General features: G+C 39.0%; 1 protein-coding gene across 2 annotated transcripts; it reads right to left on the bottom strand.

Moving 5' to 3' along the window:
- Positions 1–4,320: 4,320 nt before the first annotated feature.
- LOC117431205 (ubiquitin carboxyl-terminal hydrolase 31-like) lies at positions 4,321–26,092 on the bottom strand. Of its 2 annotated transcripts, none has more exons than XM_034051923.3 (16): positions 24,503–26,092; positions 17,272–17,409; positions 16,972–17,060; positions 16,531–16,623; positions 14,295–14,430; positions 13,359–13,506; positions 12,591–12,765; positions 10,975–11,086; positions 10,211–10,305; positions 9,551–9,628; positions 9,169–9,298; positions 8,449–8,568; positions 7,963–8,188; positions 7,069–7,227; positions 6,642–6,794; positions 4,321–6,224 (listed from the first exon to the last, which is right to left on the bottom strand). In XM_034051923.3, the coding sequence occupies exons 1-16, from the start codon at positions 25,022–25,024 to the stop codon at positions 4,684–4,686; spliced, it is 3,915 nt and encodes a 1,304-aa protein (XP_033907814.3). In that variant the 5' UTR covers positions 25,025–26,092; the 3' UTR covers positions 4,321–4,683. The 2 variants fall into 2 exon arrangements, with proteins under 2 accessions (XP_033907814.3, XP_033907813.3); XM_034051922.3 differs by having other exon boundaries at positions 4,321–6,227; positions 24,503–26,091.
- Positions 26,093–26,940: the final 848 nt, after the last annotated feature.

A 26,940-nucleotide genomic window follows, 5' to 3' on the forward strand; every position in this document is an offset into this window, starting at 1 on the left:
AGCGGGAGACATGCCAGGCTAAAGCAGCCAATCAAGCATCACAGTTAGGCGAAGTTGCAGGTGCTTGTCGTGATACATGACACAGCATGGTGATTTTCAATTACAGGGACTGCTGTGCAGAATCCATTTGCATAACTTCAAAAACTGCGAATGCTGGCATGGAGATAAGAAGTTAGCAGCAGCATCATTCAGTGAGCTAGCAGGACTGAACAAGAGGCCTTCGTGCTCACAGGATGCGTCATTTAAAAGGATTTTGATGGACAGCTCACTCTCTAGATTGTGTGCTGGAATTGCACTAGAGAGAACTAGGTGAACCCCACCCCTGTGGTAATGGGTTTAAATTGTTTTGCTGCTTATCATACAACAGCAAAAACGAGAGAACCAACCGAAGGCACACAGTGAACTGTTAACACAGAATGGAAAATATTTAATGCAATATATAAAACATGTGATACCTGCAAGGTATGGTATAGGTTTCCTTTTCTCATTCATATAACTTTATATACTGAAAACCATGTTTTCCATTTATAAAGCAATCAATAAATGAATTAAATAACTGCAGTTAAACATGTTGGATGCACGTTTTTTTGTTGTTTTTTTTTACTTAAAAGGTAAACTATCATGCTATTCAATCTGTATTATACATACATGCAATCTGATGTTTTAGTAGCTCTAAACAGGAGGTTTCCCCGAGAAAAGGATACCAAAAAGTCAATCCCCACCCCAGGAATAAACACACACTCAAATCAAAGCCAAGAAAAAGAATGATGTACATTTTCAGTGTTTTATTCCATTTTACCTTTTTTTTCTTGTATTGGTATTCCCAACTTTATGTATACAAACTTGTTTCGTTCGTCAAAGAAATGCATTCTTTCAAACATAAAAAAATAATAAAAAAGTGCAGATAATAAAACATACAAATAAATTAACAAAAAAGGCATTGACAGGTCATGCACTTGCCCCAGAATAACTTAAATGGCACATTTACATTGGTTTTATATATTTCGTTTTTTTAAACAGCCTTCCTGGGTTTTTTTTGTTTGTTTTTTTCCTACTACTGTACAGTATGACATTAAAATACAACCTAAAAAAATAAAAAAAAGCAGTGTCAGGAAAATGGCATGCCGTCCTGTTTTGTTAAAGGGCAGTATTTAAAGTCCAGTGTATAAACCAAATGAGAAATCTGACTGAAAAAGTTCAATGTCATGTGTTTCTGGCTCAAGGACCTAGAAAAACAAATAACACATTTAAAACAGAATCATGCCTTTCAGGATTTTCACGTCTCAAACCATTCCAATATGCATTTACAGTACATAAAAAACCTAATAGTAACCTCCAGCACCGAAACGCAGTAAAGTTTAATCAAGAAGCATCAAGAACCATGTTGCCAAAACACACTGAGACTGTACTGCAAGTATGCTGATGAACCCATCGGCCATGCCTTGGTACTGTGGTCAGATGGCATTGATGGATGAGTGGAGTGCCATATTATGTATACTGTGTGCGAGTTGAAAGGTATGCTATTGTACTCACAGAAAACATTTGAAATGTTATTGGCATCTTGGAAGAAAAAAAAAAAAAATGAAACAAGGCTTTACTTTCCCCACATGGAGAATCAGTGTTTAAAACAGCAAGGGATAGACTAATAACAAGAGGTGCTAACCTGCTGTAGAGAGACACTCTACAGGGTAGTATGACCCAAAATAATTCTACAACATGCCTATTGCGGTGTGGGGACCGACTATTTACACTAGAATGAAAAACAGGTTTAAATATTTAAAAAATAACCTAGATCTGTATAGGATTAAAAACAGTTTCAAATGTTCTCTGAGACAAAGTCATTAGCCTATCCCTTATAAATAATAACAACAACGTCAATAATATATATATATATATATATATATATATATATATATATATATATATATATATATATATATATATATATATATATATATATATATACACACACCGCTTTCTTCATGGTCTCAGAAGGTCTTGTTCTGGCAAGCAGATTATTAGCAACAACCATTCTCGCAGCAAAGAAAATCCATTAGAAACTGATGTGCAAATAAAAGGATACTGTCCATGCTTTCTTGACACAGTTAGCTTATGAAAAAATACAGTAAAAATATAGTCTAGTATTCTACATTTTACTAGCTGAGTGCAGCCCATCATTAGCAGCAGTTGTTTGCATAGTTAAGTGCATGCAGAAGCAGAATCATGCAAAATTGCTTTCATAAATCTTAAAATGGCATTTTCTTTTCTTTCTGCTAGTAAATTAGTGCTGTGAAAAGCTATTAGCTCTGCTTTTAAGCAAAAAAGCCACAATTGGCTACATATACAAACGGTGCTGTAATTTCACTAACATTATTTACCAAGGGGTGGGTACGGCTGTATTTTATATGATAAAACAACAATGTTGAAGAGGGCACTGCGATGGTAACTGTGATCTTATCACAGTGCGTATTACCGATTCCTAATTAAATTCTTATGAAATGCAGGTTACCTGCAAACCCAATTCAGACCAGCATTTGGTATTTTATTCCTCTATATTCATTTAGGCAAACAGTTCCTTAAATGAGCAAGACATTTAGAGTCAATCGATCATGAAAATAAAAGACTGAAACACCAGACTGAATCTGGCCATGGGCTGCCAATTCTAATTGAGATAGATAGATTTTATATTATATATATATATATAATGTTTTTTCCTAACTGAAATATATTTTATTCAATTACTACTTTCATCAAATAAAGCCAGGGATTGTAGTCCAATGCCCAACCTAGTGTTTGGGATTGACACCAGGGTGCCTATTATAATAATCTAAACAGTGGCAAATCTAAATACCACCGCCCCTTAATTCAGTGTTATTCTTGCTGGAGTTGTCCCATGGGGTGATTTATTGACCCTGCTCATTAACATTATTAAAGATCAGCCACTTCCAGTTCAAGAAAACAGACCCCTAGAATGGCTACAACATAAACAGGTTGACTGCTTAAACGCAGTGACCCTGTGAAGTTTGATGGCAAGTAGGCTACCTTTAAAACAGTATTGACTCGCTGGCTGTAGGACTTAACCCTTAATCTAATAGTTGCGTACAGTATATACAAAATATTTCACCTAAACACCTTGCAACCCACTCAGCAATGAGATGTGTTGTGTCAGACTGCAACAGTGAACAGCAAAAACATAACTGGGCATGGTTTGCTATCATCATGCAATCTGAAGGGCAATATTTCACAATGTAATTTGCAGAAGTGTTAATGTCATCTCTGTGTTGCTGCTGCTGGTAAAAATAACACACACACATTGATGAATGTGTACTAACTCAGCAAAAAGGGGTGGAAAGGTTTATTTAAAACGATGGTGTTCACTTAGTCATAGGGACTTTGCTTTTCATGGTTTTTATAGAGAGTCATCAACCGATGCGCAGTTCAGCATATCTGCACGTGATTTGATTCACGTCTGACAGCTACAGAATAATAAACTGATATTTGCAGTAGCAGATGTCTTTCATGCACTCACAGGTGTGAGAGGTATTAGTTGTTATAGTTCATGTATACCTAGCTCATATCATTCTGTACATTGAGTTTATTTGTATTAATAATTTCATTCTTTTTAAAAGTGGAAAAAGCATTTCAGGATTATCTGATGCCCTTGCTGTTCTAGGAAACTACATTATACCGACCGATTCTTTGTATATCAAATGATGCTCTCCATTTCTGTAGTCCTGATGCTAGACACGGTAATCGCTTGAAATGACCCATTTATTTCAGATATTTGAAGTACAAATGTCGCTAAGCACCAATGTCTACAGTCTAATGTCATGTTGGCTTTCACAATGCTCTGAAGCTAAAGATTATGAAGTTAGTTATCCATTTCTATTGCTCTGTAATGGAGCGGACAGTTTTGGGTCGCAGTTGTAAACACTGTCCTCAGTAGTAAGTAACAAATACATACGCTTCTCAAAATGCAGGATAAATGACATTGACAGTTTAGAAATAATATTTTACTAAGCTAAGTGCATAGCCTCTCCATTTCTGACCAGTTTTGAAAAGCTGTAGTCCCTTTTGACATTTAATCCTGGATTTAAAATATTGCCCTTTAAATACCTTGAGTTGTACTGTACAAATACGGCACACTATACTGTAAAACTTATTTGTCCCTCGTCCATTAATTAATTATATATATATATATATATATATATATATATATATATATATATATATATATATATATATATATATATATATATATATATATTATATATATATATATATATATATATATATATATTTATTTATTTTAATTTGCCAAAAACGTTCCTCTTCAAAGCATGCTACAGTAACAGGGAGTTTAAAAATGACCTTGCAATCAAATGTACAGTCTGGTAACTTATATAGCATTCCTCTGCAAAAAAAAGATTAAATACAAAGTGCTTTGTTAAAACACACTTTCTATAGAACTATTCGGTCTGTGTGCAGTAGTAGACTGTGCCAGATCTGCAAACGTCAATTATTTGGTTGGATGTCCGGAAAGAAAGACGATTTTTAATAATTTACAGTACATTTTCTTTATGAAAAAAATATAATTTATATTAGGCACATCAACAAAAAGAAAAATAAATCAAAAAGTAGCTGCATCACCAGAAAAAAATAAATAAACTGCTTTGCAAAATATCACTGAGGCTTCAGAACAGACCGTGCAGGTGATTGCATGCTGGAAGAAAGCTTTCTGGAGGATGAGGTCTTTTCAAGTGGCTTTTTCCCATTAGCAGGAGACTGAGCACCTATTTCTGGTGTGGAAGACTTTGCTTTACTTGCAGACAATAAAGACCGTTTGACAGGGGTGGAGTTCTTAGCAGACTCCTTTTCTTTCACAGAAGCCTTGCCCGTTTTAGGTTCTGGAAACTTACTCATTGCCTTACTCGTCCCCTCAATTGCCTTAGTCGTCCCCTCAATTGCTTCAGTGCCATTTTTCATACTAGATTTCGTGGCCGCTTCTTGGGACTTCTTAGATAGAATTGTGGTCTTGCCAAAATCTGCTGACCTGCGGGTCTCCTTTTGCCGCAGCGCGGTTTTAAAGAAGGACAACCCTTTGTCCTCCGACTTGCTGTTCCTACGGAGATCAGTCTTCGAGGAAATGCTGGGAGATCGCAAGCTTGTAACAGAAGAACTGCTGCTGGAGCATCTAACTGGCCTGCGCTCCACTCGAACGCTGTCACTCCCTGTCACTAGCAAAGACCTGGCAGAGCTGCTGGTTCTGGCCACACCAGGTTTCTCTGCAAGGGGGCTTAGGCAAGAGGACTCCCTGCTCAGGCTCCTTTCAGCCAGCTTTTTCCTCCCAGCGGACGGGGTGGAAGAGCTGCTCTCGGTTTTCGTCGACGTCTTCTTCCCCGCTGGCGATGGTGAAGAGGACTGAGGTGAAGACGCTCTGTGCTTCTGAGGCACGGCACCTGAATGAGTTTCTTGGGAGGAATCCTTTTTGGACTGAGTCGATGATGAAGAGGCTTTCTGGCTCCCCGGCTTGGTGGAACCTGCTTTGACTTTCAAACTGGTCGTCTTCTGGGAGCTTTTGCCTTGGGGACTGGAGGATGCTTGAGAAGCAGGAGATGACTGAGCGGATGAGGTCGATTGTTTTTTCTTTGAACTCTTCTCCTGCTCCAGAACTGCCTTAGAGGAGCTCCTTTTAGCTGCTGTGCTCTCGGCTTTGTGAGTCGACACCCCCGAGCTGCTTCGAGGTTTTGTATCTTTCGATGAAGAGCCGTGATCAGAATGATTCTGATCGACAGAGTTTGTTTGGTTGTTGTTATCTATAGAGTCCGCTTTGGACACCCTCTTCTCTGTCTGTGTTGTACTCTTGATGTACTGCTCATCTTGACACGTACTGGGTCTCTTGTGACTGTTCTCATCACTTGCTATGCTTTCCATAACAGCGAGAGGTGCTTTCCCACTGGACTTGTGCTCGTGTTTACTGAAGCTCCCAAAGCAGGAAGTGAAGACTTTGTCATCGCATGCTTCCCCGATCCTTTCTAAAGTAGAGGAAGAATGCGAATCTAAGGAGAAGCGTGACGGGGAATTGGATCTCATTTGGAGTTTGGCTGACAGTGACCACAAGGGCTTGCTTCCATTTTCATTCATCGTTAAAGGGCTGGCCATTGAAGATCTGGAAGATAAGCTCTGGCGTTGGACACTTTTTACAAAAGGTCGGGTTGAGAATCCTCCTTAACAAAAACAGAAAATTATAAACTAATTCACCTAAAATTCACAGAATGGTACGCACACAAATACAGCCGATACAGGTAACACAAAATCACTGGAATCTGATGACTGGAATAAACCAAAAGTTCAGATCTTCATTATATTTTTCCACACACAATTGCTACACCTGTAATGATATTTCTGTATCTGCAATGCAACGATATATTTTCTCAACAAGATTTTATTTTTTTGGATTGTCCCATCCTTACGTTTTATTTCATATTCTTTTTACCCAAGATTCAAAACCAAGAGAGAGCCTTGCAGGTTTGAGCTGCTTCTACTGATGGCCAACACACTGGAACACCAGGGCACTTGTGCGAGGTCCCTTCAGAAGTTCAATTCCAACAAATAAACAGATACACATATATGCTGCTCACCATCATCCTCGCTCCGGTCCCCTGCAAACTCCACAGATTCCGAGAGAGATACCAGTGAAGTGCGCCTTGACGACGCTGCAGAGGCAACGCTGGGCGGCTTGCTACCAGTTAGCCTATTGATCCAGTGATCACACAGAGACGAGCTCGTGGAGCCTGGAATAACCACAGCACATCACCAGTGAATTAACAACCCGGAAACTGAAACATATTGATCCTTTTCACATATTTGCTATCCTAAACACACACATATCTCCTTCTCACCAGAAAACTAAATACAGACTAGTATTACAGCTACTGCAAGAGTTGGAACAATAACCCCCCCTTCACAAATACCAATAACCGTAAAATAATCGGATGTGCGCGATACTGCAGTAAGAACCTGCTATGCCTAATGTGCGATTGCAATGGTTAAGGAAGTTCTCTTCACCTGCTACAGAACTGTTGGCAGACCAAGACGGAATGGTGGTCCTCCGCTGATAAAACAGGATATACGCAGTCTGTTTGCAAAGATCGTCATCCGCGATTGGCTGAACATCACTGTCATCGAAACAGTACCACTGGCCATCGACCGAGTTCTTACAGTAAGCTGGGAGGAAAAAAAAAAAAAAAAGTTATAAAAATGTACTCGTACATCCACAAAGGAAGCTCAATGAGGGCGTTATTTTCAGAAGTTGGCAAGCAAGTTTATGTTTTCCATTACAACAATTAAATGGAAAATATATGCAATAATGTGCACTGTGAGTTAACATATGAACCTAGGTGGGCTGCTGGTAAATTAAAATCTATGTTTTTTTTATTTTTTATTATTTATTTAACTATGCAAAAAGGCAACTAAATTGCATTTATCAATAAACCTTTCTATGCAGCAACTTGTAACCCTACGTCTATAACCACTACATGGAACAAATGAATATTTATATTGTGATGCCTTGTCTTATATAGACCTGATGAAATGGATACACATCCAGAAAGCTTAACCAATAGCATCGTCTCCTTCTACTCAGAACACTGCGTGCTTGATCTCCAGCACGTACTTACACAGTCTGAACAGACAACAGCTGGTAAACTTCACTAGATTAAATAAAAATGAACTGAAGGTTGCAACTGAAGTTTGTAGTTTGCTCCTTATACAGTAGAATTATTCAGTACAAATCCTGCAAATTTTTTGTTGAATTCAATATGAACTTTTTTTTGTGAGCTCTGAAAGAAATTGTTTCTTACCAAGAACTTGCTAGATGAATAATGTATAGAAGAGCAGTAAACCAAAGCATATGCACTGACTTGGTCTTATTGTAATGTGTTGTTCTACTTGGTTCTATACCTGTATAATGGCCTCCATGCATTGTCCCGTGATGATTGCACACAGCATACAGATCATACAGGTAGTCTTTAGGGTCTCTGCCCAGTCCGTAGGGCCGTCTCCAGGGTGACCAATGGGAGGGCAAGCTCCAGCTGCTCTGACTGCGTTTCACTACGTGGGGGGTCATGTCCAGGCCAATTAGGGGGAACTTGACCATGTTCTGCATTTTCATTCTCCTGTCGCCTTCCTGTTACAATACAATACAGCTGAAAACTTGCACAGCATGCCTGGAGACGTTCCAGTAAAATAATGAAATAATTAAAAATAAGATGACAAATAAAAAGCAAGCTAAAAAACAGCTGCCTCTGGGGCTTAACATGGCAGCCAATCAACACCATAACATCATAAAACAGCTTTCATTTTGTAAGTAAATGAAGAAAAAAAAAAAAAAAAACACACACACATTACAGAAAGTACAGACTGGAAGTTGGGAATGCAAAGCAGTACCTGCCTGAACCTTTTCAGGTGCAGTATGAGAACATCAGGAAGCGTCCACAGATTCAGCTTGATGCTTCCCTGCTGCAGCTGCTTACAGTGAGGACAGCGCCATGCATCATCGGGAGCCAGCTGGAACAGTTCAAAACAATGAAGAGGTGAGGGAAACACTGTCTGTGTGACCAGCGAGAGAATGAACTGCAGAGCAATGAAACTGCTGGGGGCACCAGCTGACAACAAGATTCCAGAACCACCACCAAGTGCCCTGCATTCCATACACGAGTTATTTTGCACTCCCTAACATGAGAGATGAGTTCCATGCATTAGGACATCAACAAAACAGCAGAAGGCAGCATCTTTTCTCACTCAACGCCTCTTGGCACATCTCATCTTTCGTATTATACTGTGAAGTGATGCTCACACACCGCACTTTATATAACAAACGGGACACTCAAGCATAGTTCAGATTTCTAGCATGTGCAAACACAAGCAGTATTTATAATTTGGGTCAGCAGAGAAGTTCAAAATTAGATGTGAAAACTGGGACTCGGTCACTTATAGGGCTTTTGTTTTGTATCATTGATGATTGCAACACATAACAAATCAGAATAGTCATAACAATAACACATATTTTATATCCCAGAACTCAGACAGCAGCACAGCACAGTAAGGCAGTATCAGCTTCAGCACGGATAGCGGCGCCGTCCGTGAAAAGTTTTTTTCACTCTGTACCTGTTCCTCTTTGGTGTACAGCTGGAAGCACTGCGAGAGGGTGCAGGTCTGAGGCTGGTGGTGTTGCTCTCTCTGCTGGTGCACACTTTCTGAATCAGGGACGTACTCATCCTCAGTGTGTCCAAATAAACTGGATTGAGGCAATCAGGAAGAGCAGTGAGGAAACAATGCATGGCAACACGAATCAAGCAAGATCTGTTAACTTTGGAGCTAGTTAGGAAAACAATGAAGGCCTAGTACACTGTCTACACAATGTATATAGGTAATGTGTAGGTAAACAAATTAAATACAAATTAAAAAAAAAAACATGCACATCACTATTTTTTGCATGCAAATAAATACATTAGACACATACACCCGTATGACCAATTAACATACTTACTAGTCCTTGGTCTCTTTGTCCCATTCCACAACTACCTTTACATGAGGAGGCCCGCCTTGACCACAAGATTTGAATGCTCTAAAAATGGAAAAGGTTAGAAAAAAACAGATTGTTGAAAATAAGGAGTTAAAATATCCTGAAGTAAGAAAAGATACACCAAGTGGAATTCTCCCCCATACTTCTGTCTATTCTCTAGTCCAGGGACACACACACACACACACACAGTAGTATTCCCATGGTGAAAGGCACACTGCTGATGTATAAATATTATGCACTCTGTTAAGGAAACACCTGCACATACACAGCTTTGTAAAATGAAGATAAAGATATCAGTACACATGTTTGGTTTCATTTAATTAATTTTGGAACAGATCAGAAAAGCTCCCACTCACAAAACCATTCCCAATGAGAATCACTTCCTTTTCAAAGAGATAGGGCTAATTTGTTCAACAAACACTGCCCTGACATCTTCCCATTTTCTTTGACATTTTCCCATGCTAACCACCCTAGGATCAGTTTCTAAATCTAAACCAAATCTAAAAAAAATAACTGATGACCGCTTTAATAACTGCACGGAGCACATAGCACTTTTTTTATTTTGTACTTTTTAAAAGCCGCTAGAAGGATAGTAACACTTCAGAAAGACACTCATTTCCTTACCTTTCCACAGTGGGGTGGCAAAGCGGACGCTCTTCTTGAGGTAAAAGGTATGTAATCCCTACAACTCCAACTACACGCAGGCTGAAGGGGCCAACCTAATGACAATGTAAAAGAGGGAATCAATACACATTACACCATAGTGACAGACATGCCCACAAATAATCCAAACATAATACAAATTTATATTTGGCACATTTTAGCATTTTGCATCATCACAGCTCCTTGCCGTGCGTTACCCAGTCCTAATGAAAATTAACTTCCGGAGTCGTGATTAAATATCAAACAGTTAGACACAGAGCATTGTTTGTTTCTATTTGTTGTGATTGGTCCTGCTGCTTAATGCATTAAAGTCCCTTACAACATCAGCTAACTTTTCAAGCAACGTTTAAGAAATGTTGTCCAATTAGCTCAAATCCAGATGGTATAGATATTGTAGGTTGAACTATGCACATGGTGAAAACTGCTTCAAAATGTCACTTACAACAAGTTGCAACATAAGCTGGATGAGAAAGTTGCCTGAATGTTGCCAGGTGGTTCATGGGCTTAAGGAATTTGCTATTTAGGTTTTAAGTAAGGAATTTGCTATTTAGGTTTTAAGTAAGGAATTTGCTATTTAGGTTTTAAGTAAGGAATTTGCTATTTAGGTTTCTACCTATTTGAAGTAAAGGCTGTCACGTGACTACAGTTATGTTTGTGTATTCCATAGTAAGGGAGTAATGCTCCCACTGCACCATCATTAACTCCATACTGGGAGCTCTACCTACCTGAATATACACACCAGGCCTTAACAGGTGGCGCATCTTCTCCAGGATTTCTTTCTGTAGGACATCCCAGGTCACAGTCTGCTCCACGCACAGCACGAAGGGGTGGCCGAACCTCGGGGCAAAACCCACAAGGGTCCAAGTTAAAAACATTGCAAGTATTTCACCTTTGCAATTTACAGACCACTTGGTCCCTTCATTCTTGACTGCTTTTTATTTACAGCATTTATCTGGTTTTATTTATCGATTTCTTATTTTTAAAAAGCAACTCAATTCAAGGATGAAACGTGGTGTTGCCGAGCATTAGTGAGCCTAGTTCTTATTTTTCTCTACTTGAAAAATCTATGAAAATGTAGATTCTACAGCTTTAGTTTGTACCAGCAAAAGAGCATTGACTGTACAGGACAGCTAGACCTGCAGGAATGCTGCAAGGGGAAGCAGGTTAAGGATCTGTTCTCATTGAATATCCTGGCATGCCTGGAAAGACGGTAAACAGGAGGCGCTGATTCGACTGTGCACAATGCCATGTGTATTAAATCGTACATAGGAATTGGTAGATTGCAAGTAGGGATGTCACGATATGAAAATTCTCTGACGATTATTCTGTGTGGTATTATCACAATAATTGCGATACAGCATGATATTTTACAAAGAACTAAAAAAGTAAATAAATAATTCTTACATATTTAAAATGTTAACTATTTATTAAGCTAAAATGTGTTTTACAACATTAAACCAAATTGAAAAAAGTATGGGGCTTAATTATAATACAACATATATTTACAAAACACTCAATATTTAAAAAAAAAACAAAAGCAAAAGAAGGGGGGGTTTGTTTTGTTTTTTACCCGATTAGTTTGAGTGTTTCTCATAATTGTTAGTTTGATTTTAAGGATGTTAAAAATGTCTTATTCCCAAATCCAATGGCTACACTATTATTGGGTTGAACGCATTTCTAAATGGAGCAGGTCACATCAGCCTGCCCGTCGGTTTTACTCCAGTACCAGTCTAGCTGTGGTGAGCCTCTCCTTACAGCTTTTTAAAATGTTTCTCGATAATTAAAACTATTGATGACAGAATAATCATTAGAATTTATATCGCGATTACCTTTTTATCGTCATTTCGCAACACCCCTAATTCCAAGTCATCATTCATTTAATCTAAAATTGCAGAACCGCCAATTTCTCATAAAAGCTGAAAGCTGCATAAAATCCCTCATAAAAAAAAAATAATTCCACAGTAAAAGAAACTTAGTTTATTCTGGTAAAGAAGTTGTTATTTATTGGAAATCCCATGACTCTCAAACAGTGACTGGCAAATATATTCTTAAAATACAGAACAGACCAAGTCTCAACTACCAATCTTCAAACACACTCTGTTACATTGACTAATCTACACGCTGACTGTTTTGAGTTTGATAAATACGAATACAAACGTTTCTTAATAACTGTAATAAAAATGAAGAGACATGAATACCAAGATACATTTTTGACAGCCCCTTCACGTTGGGGCATCTGGCTCTTACATTTTTGAAACGCTATAGCATCAAATGCAGTCTAGTTAAGATTGCATAGTAGTTTGTTTCTCAGCACCTGAGCCCAGTCCATGTGAGCCCTTACCTTCTGCCCTGCTGCCCCACACACGCCCTGTTGCAAACCAGAAGAATGATCTTCTCACTTCCGCTGTTCTTATTGGGAGATAATACAGGCATCACTGCTCCATGCATGTATGAAGAAGTCCTGTTGTGCTCTGTGCCATACTTCAGGTTGTTCTGGTTTAAATTTGCATGCAGCCCTTCAAAAGAATATGAACAAAGAAATGCAAATAAATCAATAAACAAACACATTGCAAAATCTAATTTAACATGTGCATAAACCTACATTAACACATATGATGTGTGCTGTAAAAATACTCCAATATTGTAGTTATAAGAGTTTGATACCATATCAAGCGACCTCTAATTTCTTGTCAACAGCAGACCAAAAAGGGACATACCCATATTATTATTATTATTATTATTATTATTTATTTCTTAGCAGACGCCCTTATCCAGGGCGACTTACAATTTATTTTTTACATACAATTACCCATTTATACAGTTGGGTTTGTACTGGAGCAATCTAGGTAAAGTACCTTGCTCAAGGGTACAGCAGCAGTGTCCCCTACCAGGGATTGAACCCACGACCCTCCGGTCAAGAGTCCAGAGCCCTAACCACTACTCCACACTGCTGCCCTATATTATACAACATACATGTGGTATGTATGTAAAACAAAGGCACATAAAAAGAAACAGTTTCTCAAGCAAACTGTAAAACAGTATATAAATTGCTTTATTGTGAACTTTACCAACTGCAAAAACGAACAAGTGAATCAAGAAACGCGTATACCTCTTTGACTTAGAATGGTTTCTGGCCTGAATATTTCTGGAGTTTCAAAAGCAAAAATACAATCGCTTTCTTGGATACAGTTCAGATCGTCCTCATCATCACAGAAGGACCGGTGAAATCCATCATAATACATCTCCGTCAATACTATCTGCACAGAGGGATGAAGAATATATATATATATATATATATATATATATATATATATATATATATATATATATAGTCAAGAGTGTTAGACATCCTATATCCAGTCTTTCAATTAAACCCTAGTGCTGTACCGGGGATCCTGAAAACAACATTAAAATAAAAAGATCAGGAGCATTTGCAGGGTTCACAGCAACTCAGCTATGTGGGTACACTGCAATATTTGTATAACACTGAATGCAAAGCTTTTAGAACAGCGCACTAATACAATTCTGCATTTAATGGTCTGTTATTGCATAACACAGGATGACATCACAGTACGTGACTTTATCCCATTGTTCAGATATCAGGAACCTAGTGGTAACCCAACAACCTGCAATTTAATTTATAGCCTATTGTTACCACGTGACATTGCTACATGACATGCGGGTTCATCAAAACAAGGTTTCATTGTTTCATTTCTCACAATAGCTGCTTCTTTTCTTTTTAACAAAGGACTTCGCATGACATCGGCTCACATACCAATAGGATATCAATAATGGACTTGCCCCAGTTACTGGATTTGAAAAGAACAACCGGAATGTTTAAAAAGCACTTGATAATTAACAACAGATATGCTTTTGGGAAGGGAGGGGTAATAAATAAAGTCCTTTTTGTGAAACCAACTGTTTGTGCCAAGTAAAATGTTCTTCCATATGTCATCAGTGCTGCCAGTGGTGGAAAGTTTTAACCGAAGGGTTAAAAATCTGATTTGTCTGCACACTCCTGATAATAACCAGACAGAAGCGCTACCTGATCAGTAGGGATCTTTGTTTCCTGTGACACAGCTTCTCGTAGCCTGGATACTGTACTGGTCAAGGGCACGGCCACTCCGATTCTCATGCAGTGAGAGCATTTCCCTTGGTAAACCACGGTGACGTACAGAGGTCTGGGGGGGAGAAATAGTAGATTAGACTTTTTAGCAACGTTTCTATAGCTGCTGGAGTTACCTAATCCCAGAAGTACTTCAGTACCTGTTTGGGATTCCTTAGGAACTGTGTGTCAAAAACATTTTATTTTAAGACAACCAGCAGCGGAAAACATAATGGTTTTGCATGAAATAGGAAGGGATGGAAAAAACTTCCTTGAGGGTTTCCCCACAATATTACATTTTTAAAGATTGAGAAAGAAAGGAAAAAAAGAAGCTACCGTATTCTAGTCAAGTAACTGGTATGCACTGCAATTTTTTTAAAGAAACATTCAGATTCAGAAACCAAACCTTTATTCATGCTTTCAGTTTCATATATTTTTGTTCCATCGTTATTAGATAATAACAACCTACACAGGGAGAGTTTCGTTTGCTGGAAATCAATGACGTGAATTCGCTTTCACTCTGGCTGGCAAATGAAAAGGTTTGTGGAGGTCGGAAGGCTGCGGTTTTCCCCAGGGACCAGCCAGCACCGCTGAGTCAAGATTGCACGCAGCATGAGGGATGAACAAGCATTAAATGTTGATTTCTTAATAATGCCAATTGGGCCAAATCTGTTGCTAGGCAGGAACCCAGAGACGCTGCCAGCAAATGAAAGGTGCATAAATGAACATTGAGCTTACGCACGGCTGACTGCTCCGATTATCCAAGAGCAACGATCAAATGCAGGTTTCGACTGCCTCTACTATTAATACCTGCCTTAAGTAAATGTGATTCAATTGTGCTTTAGTTTATAAACATTAAGTGGTAGTGTTTTACAAGGGAATGTAACAGATATACTTTAGCCCTGTCTTCTTATGGCAAGTGAGAACCAGCTCTCATGTGGCTGTCAGAATAGAGGTACTCTGCACCACTAATGCATGTTACAGACAGCGATTACCAGTAAAAACTGTACATTAGCATTACTCCTTTCTCCTGGAAAATGATGGCTATAACAAAACACTTGTCCCACACGTCAATCACACAGCAAGCAGGCTTTCATAGAACACGTGTTACTGGAGCACAGCGGTCTGAACAACGACATTCTTTCTTCAGCACTTCTTGCATGGCAGCTCATTTTCAGCTAGACCACAGTAAATAATCCATGCTTCTTAACCAAGATGTTTAAGGAAATAATGGGAAAAAGCCTATTTGTGCTCCGACTTTAATATTAACCCATCACAAATATGGAGCTACTGCGATAGGAGTGGCCACTGGCTACCCTATATCCAGCACTTCCCCATCACTTCTAAATATTAGCACAGGATAGTCAGCTGGAAAAAGTCTGTTCAAGACAGAGTTCATCACCACCCCTCAAAAACGGGCATCAGTCCAATTAAAAAGCCTAGCCAACAGCAATTTCAGCAATCCAGAATGCCAGGGTGACATTACAACTGCCTGCGTACTTCCCTAACAGAGTCACTTCAAAAGGTGTAAATCATCATTGATTTACAATTCCAGAATTCCCAGAAGGGGCGATACACTACGCACAGTGCTAAATCCCTAGATACGACATATAAACAATGTGACTGATATTACTCTACTTCATGCACTGTTTACAGAAACAATTTGTCATTATAAAACAACCTTCTGCTCTGATGCATTAAATATGGGTTTTACTGTAACCATTCACCTTGTGTCTCTGTCCCATTAACAAATAGCCTTTAAGTCCGGTTGATCGACTCTTTCAACAAGCCAGTAACTCCCAGTGAGATGTATTACTTCCTGCTAAGCAAACAATCAATATTTCATGAGTCAGAATTATGCTATGCCGCTGTGATCAGCAAGTCAAAACTGTATGTCAGAAGAAAAGGTTAAATTCAAACCAGCCCGACTGCCAGCAGAGACGAATATGCATCACAGTCTACAGTAAATTTTACATGGCGCTGACAGAAATGTCACGGTGCTACAAATTATGGGTCAGGTCAGACACTAAATTATGACAACAAGCTGAAGACAGGCGTTTTAGAAAATGAAAGATCCAAAGTTATGGTTTTTAAAACCTTCCAAGGGCAAGTAACCGCAGGTAATTTATAGGTGTGTAAATACAAACACATACACGTCTCGTACTACTGTACTTACCGGGTATGAGGCAGAGGGATAGGTAAGGAAATGCAAAGGAAGGGGTCGAAAGTGTTGCTCTGTTTCTGGCAGTGAGGGCACGTCAACGAAGACCTAGAAGAATATATATATATATTTTACTATAATGCCCAAATCGAACGTTACCTTGACAGTTCAAGAAAACCCCAAATGCTAGTAAAATTAAGAATAAGGATTTACTGGAAAGGAAGTGGAAAGCGGATTTTATTCACCAGACAAAGAATAGGTTGGATTTCATAAATACTGACAGTTTTTTATTTGTTTCGATTGTCTTGTAGAGTACTAGGGTTCTAACTCTGGGGTTTTCTTTAGCTTGTGAGTAGCATGGAGTTGAGGATTGGTCATTTTTAAAATTACAACAGACAGCTTTTAAAGATGTTTAAGGATTCTATTTCGTTTTCATTATGAAGGTTCTTCTGTTACCTGTACTGGGCCTGGAAAAGCTCCTGTACAAAAGTGCTAGCGACTGGAGGGGATGGTCCTTCAGAAGCTCCATCTTCTTCAATTGGAGGCTGGAAATAAAAAGGAAAATAAGCCACAGGCTCCCTGAACCTGCAGGTAAAAATTAAAAAGTATCTCTCACTACAGTAGATAATTGGTGATTTTAAGTAAAAAAAAAAAGTGTGCTCCTTTATATTTACATTAACACTGTTTATTGAAATAACACTGCTTGCCGGATAACCAGTGCTCAAAGCATATTGATTCTCCAGCTGTGCAGCCTACCTTTATGGAGGGTCTACCATGCGGGTTCACCCTGTTGTTCAGGTCTTCATGCACCCGGTCCAGAAGCCACAGCAGGAACTCCTGGGCATCCTGCTGCGCATTCCCCCGGTACTGCAGAGCACTCTTCGATACGGCATTCTGAAAAAAATACATCATAGCATTTGTTACAAAAATATTTCTAACAATAGCCTGCTACATTTAAATAATAAGACGTCTTTTCGGAATAATACAAGCATGGTTCAATGATCTACTGTACTTCAAACAATGGTAAAATAGAAAATTATCTTTGCATATATAAATGCAAGTGTTTTTGCCATGCTGCAGTAATCTGGAAAACAGAACAGCAGCAGTTACCATGCTGTCAGAATCTGGCACTCCTCTCTGGGGAACACAGGTCAAATCTGCTCATAAACAAAAGGTGTAATCAGACAATGATAATTGTACTGTAATTCTTGATATCTATTTTTTGTATACAACTGTAAGTCACCCTGGGTAAGGGCATCTGCTAAGAAATAAACAAATAAATAAATAATAAATAAATAATAATTACACACTGCTGGCTTTGGGTTGACAAGCAAAATGCACCAACAAGGCTTTAGAGGCTGCCAAGAGTGTAGACCACATTGGGAATACTGCAGAGTAAAAAGAATATCTAGCACCGACCTAGGATTGCATGAAAACATAATTGGGGGAAAAAAAGCTATTTACATGTGTGTGTATGCAAGTGTGGAATAGTGTTGCGGTTTTTGCACAGTTCGGTGACAGGTGAACTAATCCCAAAATCAATACAGCATTCAAGCCGCAGTCAATTGGAAAGGCAATCTGATCTCTAAAATAGAGTTTCTAACGGACCACAACTTCTCCTCTGTAACATGCTCAAGATTTATTGTTGTCTGAGTAATGTTTCATGGCTCCTGCATTTGCTGGAAACCATACTGTGAATGTCTATTGAAAATTAAGCAAAAAGCCCATTTCATATTAGATTTAATTTACAGAAATGTCACCAGAACCTGGCAACAGGCAATAGAATACTGTTAACTTTACTCAATATGGGAACCAAAGGTCAGCATTATTAGATCTTATTACAGAACTGCATGCTTTAGTTTATTATTATTATTATTTATTTCTTAGCAGGCGCCCTTATCCAGGGCGACTCCTAGTTTAGGAGCTACGTCGATGCTGGCTTCTGCAAAAACAGAAATGCAACAACTTGCATAAACATCATCATACTGTCCAATATCAGCATAGTTCCAACAGCATCAGTTACTTCTCACCAATCATTTTAAAACACTATCCTGCTTTTTACTCCCTCTGCCAGAATGGAGATTTCCTCCCCCACTTCCCTAGTGAGATGGACTTATCCAAAACAGATTCAGTTATTGTATAGCTCAACATTTTATGTTTCACTAGCGTGACCATGGACAGATATCTGTGAAATAATGTGGCTCTGTGTCACAAACCTGTACACGGCAGTTTAACTGTATGAAAACACTGACTTAGGCACTGCTGTACCTGCCTGCCGTTTCAGTTAATACAGCGGTGCCTGTACTGTGCAAAAATGGTTTTCTTAAGTGTTTCCAGAGCTGGTAATCTTAAACGGATAAGAGGCTCAGTAAAATAATCCCCTACATAACTAACAACAGCGCAACAGTAATGGATGGCATAAACAAGAGGTGTCCCGTACACAGGCTGATGGCATTCTCTGGGAAGGAAGTTGGCATAGAACCTCAGGAAGAACTGTCGGAATTTTGCTGCAGCAAAGCTCCATATGTTTTCATGCAAGTTACAAAAAAAAAAAAAAAGCAACCAGTCTCCACAATAAACAATGGGGCGTGAGTGAATGCCGAGAGGGAATGGGTACTTTAGGACAAAACTTGCCTGCAGTAGACTGGCTGAAACTACACAATCCGCCATCCGCTTTTCCAGCTGGCACAGGGATTTCTACCAGTGCAATCACTAGATCATAGTTTACACAAATCCTAAATAACAGATCTTAATGCCCTTCACAACACTAAACAGACTAGCACTGCGTGGAGCGCTATGAACACCCACACAGTAACAGACCGGTTTTAAAATAAAATCACTCTCTAGTGTTACACTGTTAGCTGCAATCAACTACAAAGCAACTTGGTACATAATGAATAATCAGCCATTTTACAGAGCTTTTCATAAGACCCATCAACGAGCCTGTACAAGGTGATTTGATTTATACAACGCTAGGGGGCTGAAGTAAATAGTGTCACATTTCAAATTCCAGAGAAGCCAATTCCTTTTGCTTCTTGGCCGTGCACACCTGGATCAGATTACCGGACTACAGCAGGGTCAAAATTCTAAACCCATTCTAACTTGCCCTGTATTTGCACTGTGTATACAAACAGTGAGCTGCATTTGTTTTATTTGTGTGTAAAACATCATATATTAGCTATGTCTTGCTGTGGGGTTTCTAAGAAATGCATAAAAACAGTACTTTAATTCTAGACAGCCTTTCTTTTAAATCTGTTGTCAAAGATGTGTTTCTGCACAATTGTTTGGAAATATACAGAATGATTTTGTAAGCAAAAGGATTGCTACAGTATATCTTCGGTTTCAGAGGTAAACCAGGCAGCTACAGAGATCTAGTGATGTGCCTGAAGGTGACTGCAATACAAGAACAGCATGTCACAAAGCCACAAGGATGAACATGACGATCTTTCTTTGCTTAAAGTGAAATGTTGTACGCTTTACAAACACACAGCTGGTTGTTATCCCTTTGGTTGTCAAAGAGCTGATAATCTGTGATGAACTGCAGTACTATACTAGATCAAAACTGGCATTGTGAAAATGGTCACACCAGCATTTAATTGTACATGTCCCTCGCTGATAAAACATGTTTACCCATAACCTCCAATAAAATATAAATAAAGTGCAGTACAATTAACATCTTGAGAACACTGCAGTATCACTTATTTCCCCAGGCTTTGTTCATTGGAGGTGCATGCCTTTAGTTTTCCTTCAGTGTCTTACTTTTCTTGTCAGCAACTTTGTGACATAAAAATTAAAACAGGCACACTGAAATACATGCATGCAGCTGGTCTATCAGACTAGGTTTTAGACATAAACAGGTTATTCAGGAAATATGCCCTGTAAGTTAACTCTGTATAACATTTAGATTGGGTTTTAAATGAATCCCCTGAACAAAAACAAAGCAGTCCCTTATTTTGCCTCAAAATGCAAACACTCACCTATGAACAAATAGCCTGACAAACACCTGCTACAGTGAAGTGTGAGAGTTTAAAATCTGTAAACGATGATTTACACCGATGATTTAAATGTTTAATCTAGTAGAGCACACACAGATCTATAGCCATACTACACTACACTGATGTGACTTGCTTGATAAATCAGACCCATGCCTTCCAATTACAGAAACCGGGACCGGAGTTGGTAAACAGCTTACTCATATGAGACAGAGCACAGAATAAACCACTTATTCCGAGAGTCGAATAACAACATCATTGAGGTCATTCGTGTGTCATGGGAGGGTTGAGATGGCAGGAAGCTTGACCTGTATATTATACAGGGACAAGGCATTAACAGAATAAAGAAAGGACATGCTGCTTTCATAGATAGCATGAAAGTGTACCGTAGCAAGATATTCAAGAAGGATAGGTCAGCCAGGATTTAAGCTCATCAGAGATATCTGATACCGCAAAGGCTCAAGCTGAAACACTGACATGGATTAGTGTTGTGACTCTCTTATCCTTAAATAGAGAGCAAAAGGGATGATAATTTGGGATGGATCTGTGCTAGAGGCAATTGATCGATTTGAAACACAGTAGCAGGCAGGCAGGACAAATAAATCCTTTTTTGGATCCAAAGTAATTATGATGGCCAGGGAGAACATCAGGAAAGTGCACGATCCAAGTTTTTGCTCACATCTGATAACCTGCACTGTATACTGAAGTCTGCAGTAGTTGATTACCATGTGGAAGTATTAAATCACTCTAGATGAGGACAGACTGTGCATTTTTCTTATTACAATCAACCCATCTTTTTTAAATTACATTTAAATAAAACTAAAGTAAATAAATATACAAAAAGCTACAGCTTACACAATTTACTTTGTATTAAACTGGTTGCGATTTTAATAATCTATACTGTACCTGTTCTGCTCATGAAATGATCTCCTAAGCAGTGCTTTCCACAGAGCCATTAGCTGTCCTGCATTGCACTGAGTGAGTGAGGCTCCCTGGCCCTGCACAGCAAAACTGACCGCCTCAGTCTCTCTCTCGGAGAGGGCAATTTTTAAAAGTTTTAAAAATGAGTGGCATGTAACAACATAGGAGTGAAGAACTAAAGGATTATATAACGGATGAATAAAGAAAAACAAATAATTAAGGACTACTGTAGCTCTTAAAGATCTCACTACAAAAATGCAAAAAACTAAGTTTTGAAAGCTTTGAGCCATGCTTAAGATACAGTATTTGAAAGTATATATTAATGCTATTGCAATCAGTATTGTGTATAGTGATATAATATAAAAAGAATGAAGTATATAGTATAAAATAAATGTGGCATCTGACTTTTTAAAATGAGTGGAATTTCATGGAATTAAATTCTATTTCCTTTCATTCCAATTCTGTATCCTGAAGATTTTTTCAATTAAAATTCCAATTCCAATTCTTGAACTGAATTGGAATTTACCAACAAATTCCAGTTCCATTCGGAATTGACCCCAACCCTGCTGTTCCGATTAACAGATTAAATCGGACTGATTAATCAAATAAAGAAATTAAATTGTGCATTCTGGGTAGAGAGAGAAATGAGTGCCGCTATTTAGGGAAGTGTTGATTTGAAGCGCGTGCTCGCTCTCCCCGGTAGTGGTAGGGCACCGTGGGCACGTTAGAAGCCATCAATGGAGCTAGTTAAGCGGGCGTGTTCTACACAGCGTCACACCTGGTGCGGCTGATACTTAACATCCTTACCAAAAGCATGATCACATTACTCTGTCTTGCCCAGCTGCACTGGCTACCTGTAAAGTTCAGGATTACTTTCAAAATTCTCCTGCTTGCCTACAAGGCCCTTCATCACACAGGTCCAGAGTATCTCTCCAACCTGCTGACCCGCTATGTCCCTGCACATAAGCTGAGGTCCTCTGACTCAGGCCTGCTTGTTATACCCAAGCAAAAGTGCACCCCACTCGGAGAGCGCTCTTTTAGCTTCATGGCCCAGACACTCTGGAACTCTCTCCTAGCTTTAGTGTGTGACACTCCCACAGCTATGGCCATAAGTTTTGCATCACGCCCTATAGAATTAATAATGTTATGTTGACATATTGAAATTGTAGTTTTCCAAAAATTGAAAAATGTAACATTTGAAAATCTAACATGAAATACTGTACTACTATTGTAGTTTCCAGTAGACTTTTGAGGTAGTTTTTTTTTAGATTGCATGATGTTAAATAAAATATCGGAATTATGTTCATACAGTTGTATTTTTTTTTTATGTAAATTATATTCCAGTACTTAGCGGTGTGGTACTGACAACTACTGTACCGAGTAGTGCATACCACCCCTGCGCATCGGGTGCAGACTAGCGGTACCGCACCATGAAAATTACCAGCTTGTTATATGAAATCCAGTTCAACTTGCTTACCCTAAATAATGAAACACATGGCATGAGGGTTTTAAAAAAGCTTGAATTACAGGACACAGACAAGCGCTATATTTACCTCTTGTTGACAGGCTGAATACCCAGAATATTTATTTTTTGCCAAATTACCCTTTGTATTTTTTCATTATGAAAGTTTATGTTGTTTTTAAAAATTCTGATTTTTTATACCATCTTATTTGTACAATCAAAAACTGACATATTTTATTTCTGTAACAAGTAGTGTGTGAATCACTCAGAAAACAAGGACTTGTTTGTTTGAATTCAAATTTTATCAACATAGAGTATCTGTATTTCTTTTTTTGTTGTTTTATGAATGAGTATGAAATAGCCTTGGTGCCCTTGGGTTGGATTTATATTTTGTCTTTTTGCCCCCTAGAACTGCCTTGGTGCCCCTGAATCTTCACACCCAACGAAGGCAACATTGCCTTGCCCTTCATGACCTTAATGTCATGCCCTGTAGGCATTGGTATTATTAGGCTGCAATAGAAAAAAGACAAGCTTTCCTGTAGATTACAGTAGCCGGTCACACCTAACTAATTGCTTCCTTCTTGAATGGGTCTAATTACAAGTGTGTTTTCTTCTGCTCTGAATCCAGATAGATGTAACTGAAGGATCTACAGTACTTCAAACTGAGAGTCTGTCACTAGTGTACTCCTTAACAACAAAGCAGGCATTTTCTTTCTAATCCAGTTAGTTAGCATACTCATTACCCTGCTTCAGCAGTTCCTATTCATTCAGGAAAGAATGTATTTATGCATACTGGTACTTGGAACTCATTAAAAAAAAGAGTGTTTAGGGTCAGGCTTTGTTAACAAATTATGCAACAGGATCACCACCACTAGAATATTCAATGAAATTATATATGCCAGTCCTACAACCTCAATTCAGATTCAATAAAGTCCACAGCAAAAAGCAGTACTGTACAGGTGAGGCTAAACTATGGAAGAACTGATTTCATGTGTGTGTTTTATTTGTAAAACTGAATTTTATTTAGGTAATAAAGTAATAAAGTGTCATTTATTAAACTCACAGTAAACTCATGAGTTGCTGCAGCATACAGAATATGTATATACATACATACATAGCAGTGAGAAAACTGCTTGGATTGCTTCATGGTAGGAGACCAGGCGGATACACTGTGTGGAACCCCTACCAGCTTGGATGAAGAAGTCTCTCCTTCAGCTATGTAGTGTTTCTGTATGCATCACATTTACCAGCCGACTAATCATTATATAACTTGTGCACAATTGATCACAATCTCAATACAAACGATGTAAAGGTGGGTATTTGTGCCAAAAGCACAATTCTGGTAAGCAGTTTAGCGCAGGCAGGCTACACAGCAGTTGTATGCATGTGCTCTGGAGCCAGAAAGTCAGCGTTCAAGTCCCAATATATTTGTGTCTGCAGGTGGGTGCCTAGACCTCAACCTGGGCAGTTAAATACATTTTGGGACTGCAGTAAAAAGGGAGGTACTCCAGTTTGCTTGGTCAAAAGAGTTGCTGTTCTAGCACACTGCTAAGAAGCTTGGGAAGAAGATGATCAAAGAAAGCACACATATGTCTAATACAGCTATGCTTACCTTGAACTCCCGGCTGTGCTGCGGGGTGTACTCAAACGTCCACAGGGCTCTGACCAGACCAGAAAGCTGCTCCGTGACCTCTCCTCTCTCCTGTGAGCCTTTCTTTTGAAACAGCACCCCATTGGATTTGAGCTGCTCCTCTTCATCGTCCCCTCTGTACTGCTCCAGGGCGAGGTACTCGGCGAACAGCTCGGTGTTGCTCAGACACTGAAGGATCGCATTCATGAAGCAGGTGTTCCCATGGTTCTTCAGACCTGCTAACCCGGGGACCTTGTCCCCAGTCGACAGGAAGCCTTCACAGTCGCTCACATCAGATGTACCCGAGCTTTTGCCACCAGACATGAAGGTCGTGAAGCCACCATCATCCTTTTCAGCCTCTACCGTGTGTTCCTCGGTACCGAAATGAGATAAAGTGGAGAGGGTTTTGAGTACTCTACTCATAAAACTCCCCACCGACCGCGCAGAACCCCTCCTAAACAGTTTCTTGCTGAACGATTTCTTCTCTGTGGCCGCTTTAGACATTTTTTTTAAACGGTTTGGCACAACTTGTCTGTGCTTAGAAACTTCGAAATGCCGTTAAAATACATAGGCTTCTAATTTAGTTTATCAAACGCTTGCACCGTTTTCTGGCTGGCCATTGTTAAATTCGCTAAACTAGAATATTAAAAATAAAAACGAAATAAAATCAAAGGTCCCTTATGAGTTTCCATGCAAGTGCTAGGAGACTAAACTACTACGACTACCACAGTATCAAGAGTCAGTCACATGTCCCCTCTTTTAGGATTAAAATCTTCAAAATAATTCGTACTGTCAGATCGAATGCACAGGCTGCAAGTGTAAGGTCATTTTTGTTATCCTGCGATGTTGTAATTTACAATATTTTAATATATAATATTCCATTCCGGCTTGCCGGTTTCCTTTTTCCCGTTGAAGCAAAAATACATTTCAAAAGACTTTACTGTTCAATTTCAAGGAATTATGATGAAAACCATTAACATTCTTCACTCCATTTCAGCTGTGTGTGTGTTTTCTTGTCGCCGCTCCTGTATTAAATTTAAACAAACTGCAGATCCATCCCTGAATTGGCATTCCCAGTGACTAGCGACTCCTGAAGTGCACACATTTTCCCCACTCACTGCCAGGCAATTCCTTTTAAATGCCTCCCGGTGTTGATGGGCTCTCCCTCCGCCGCTGCATACAGGAAAGCTCCCTAAACTACAGGAGATACAGAAACCCCCATTCACCGAGATGCACTCGCGATGCTTTTGAAACATCAGAAAAGCAGAATTCCCGAGATTTAGCTCGCCTTTTCTTTGACCTTTCGTAATTTTAATATGTGGAGATATGTCAAAAAAAAAAAAATGTCTACATAGGACTGAAGGCCGTAGGTCTCCTCTCCAACATCAGCTGAAATCACTGACTGTGCAGGGCGGTGAAGAACGGTGACGTCATAAATAAAACAATACGGGTGTCCACAGAGCAGAGCGCAGGTAGCAGCTGGTGATGTCTGCTTTACTTCTTTAGAAAACCCATAGAGCACCCCCGTCTTCTAAAACGGGAGAAGACATTGCTCTATGAATGAACTCTGCAGTCGCGTAACCAATTTCTTCAAGCGTAAAATGCTGTGGCAGCCCAGAACGGGATCTACTGATTTGGTCGCTCAATGCAGAACATCTAATTGAAAAACTAAAATCAGTTCGTTTTGATTAGGTTTGGTTTTGTTATTTAACGAAGTAATAAATAACAGCGGGGGGGGGGGGGGGTGTAATATATATATATAGCCGTTCCCAGTGCTCCCCATTGCTTTGACAGGTCTGTTGTTTTCCTACAATTCTAACATGATCAGAATGAACATCACTTTATAAAAGATGTGGGACTTGCAATATGGACCAGACAGGAGATGTCAAGAGCGATTACAGTTGATAAATCTAAACAGAGAAGAACACCATAGATCACTGATTACTACTTGCGTGGTTACATATAGATCTAATGTATTTGAAACAAATCTTAACTATTCAATGGACTTCACAGGATATATATATATATATATATATATATATATATATATATATATATATATATATATATATATATATTCTTTAGACAGATTCCTACACGCTTGGTGTCTGTTACAGTGACTGCTCTGAAGATGGCAGCGATGAGCTTGTTTAGAACCTTTAGAACAAGATGTACTCGCTCCAGGTACTAACGAGTTCCATTCTGACAAAATATTTATTCAACCTTTATTCAGGTTGCATATGTTTGTGAGTAATAAGGACCACAGCTCACAAACCACATTGCACCAGCAGTGATAAAACATTCCTTCATGGTATTATTATTATTTGTTTATTTAGCAGACCCCTTTATCCAAGGCGACTTACAGAGACTAGGGTGTGTGAACTATGCATCAGTTGCAGTGTCACTTACAATTACATCTC

The sequence above is a fragment of the Acipenser ruthenus genome, chromosome 22 (genome assembly GCF_902713425.1).
Source record: "Acipenser ruthenus chromosome 22, fAciRut3.2 maternal haplotype, whole genome shotgun sequence".
NCBI classification, from domain to species: Eukaryota; Metazoa; Chordata; class Actinopteri; order Acipenseriformes; family Acipenseridae; genus Acipenser; species Acipenser ruthenus.

Bases quoted from the DNA above. Each gene is read 5' to 3' on its own strand.
- LOC117431205 (XM_034051922.3), bottom strand. From the start codon at position 25,024: ATGTCTAAAGCGGCCACAGAGAAGAAATCGTTCAGCAAGAAACTGTTT. The intron at 8,569-9,168 runs GTACAGAGTGAA...GAACTGTTCCAG, and splicing joins TGTACACCAAAGAGGAACAG to CTGGCTCCCGATGATGCATG. The intron at 6,795-7,068 runs GTGAAGAGAACT...TGGTTATTCCAG, and splicing joins TGCCAACAGTTCTGTAGCAG to GCTCCACGAGCTCGTCTCTG.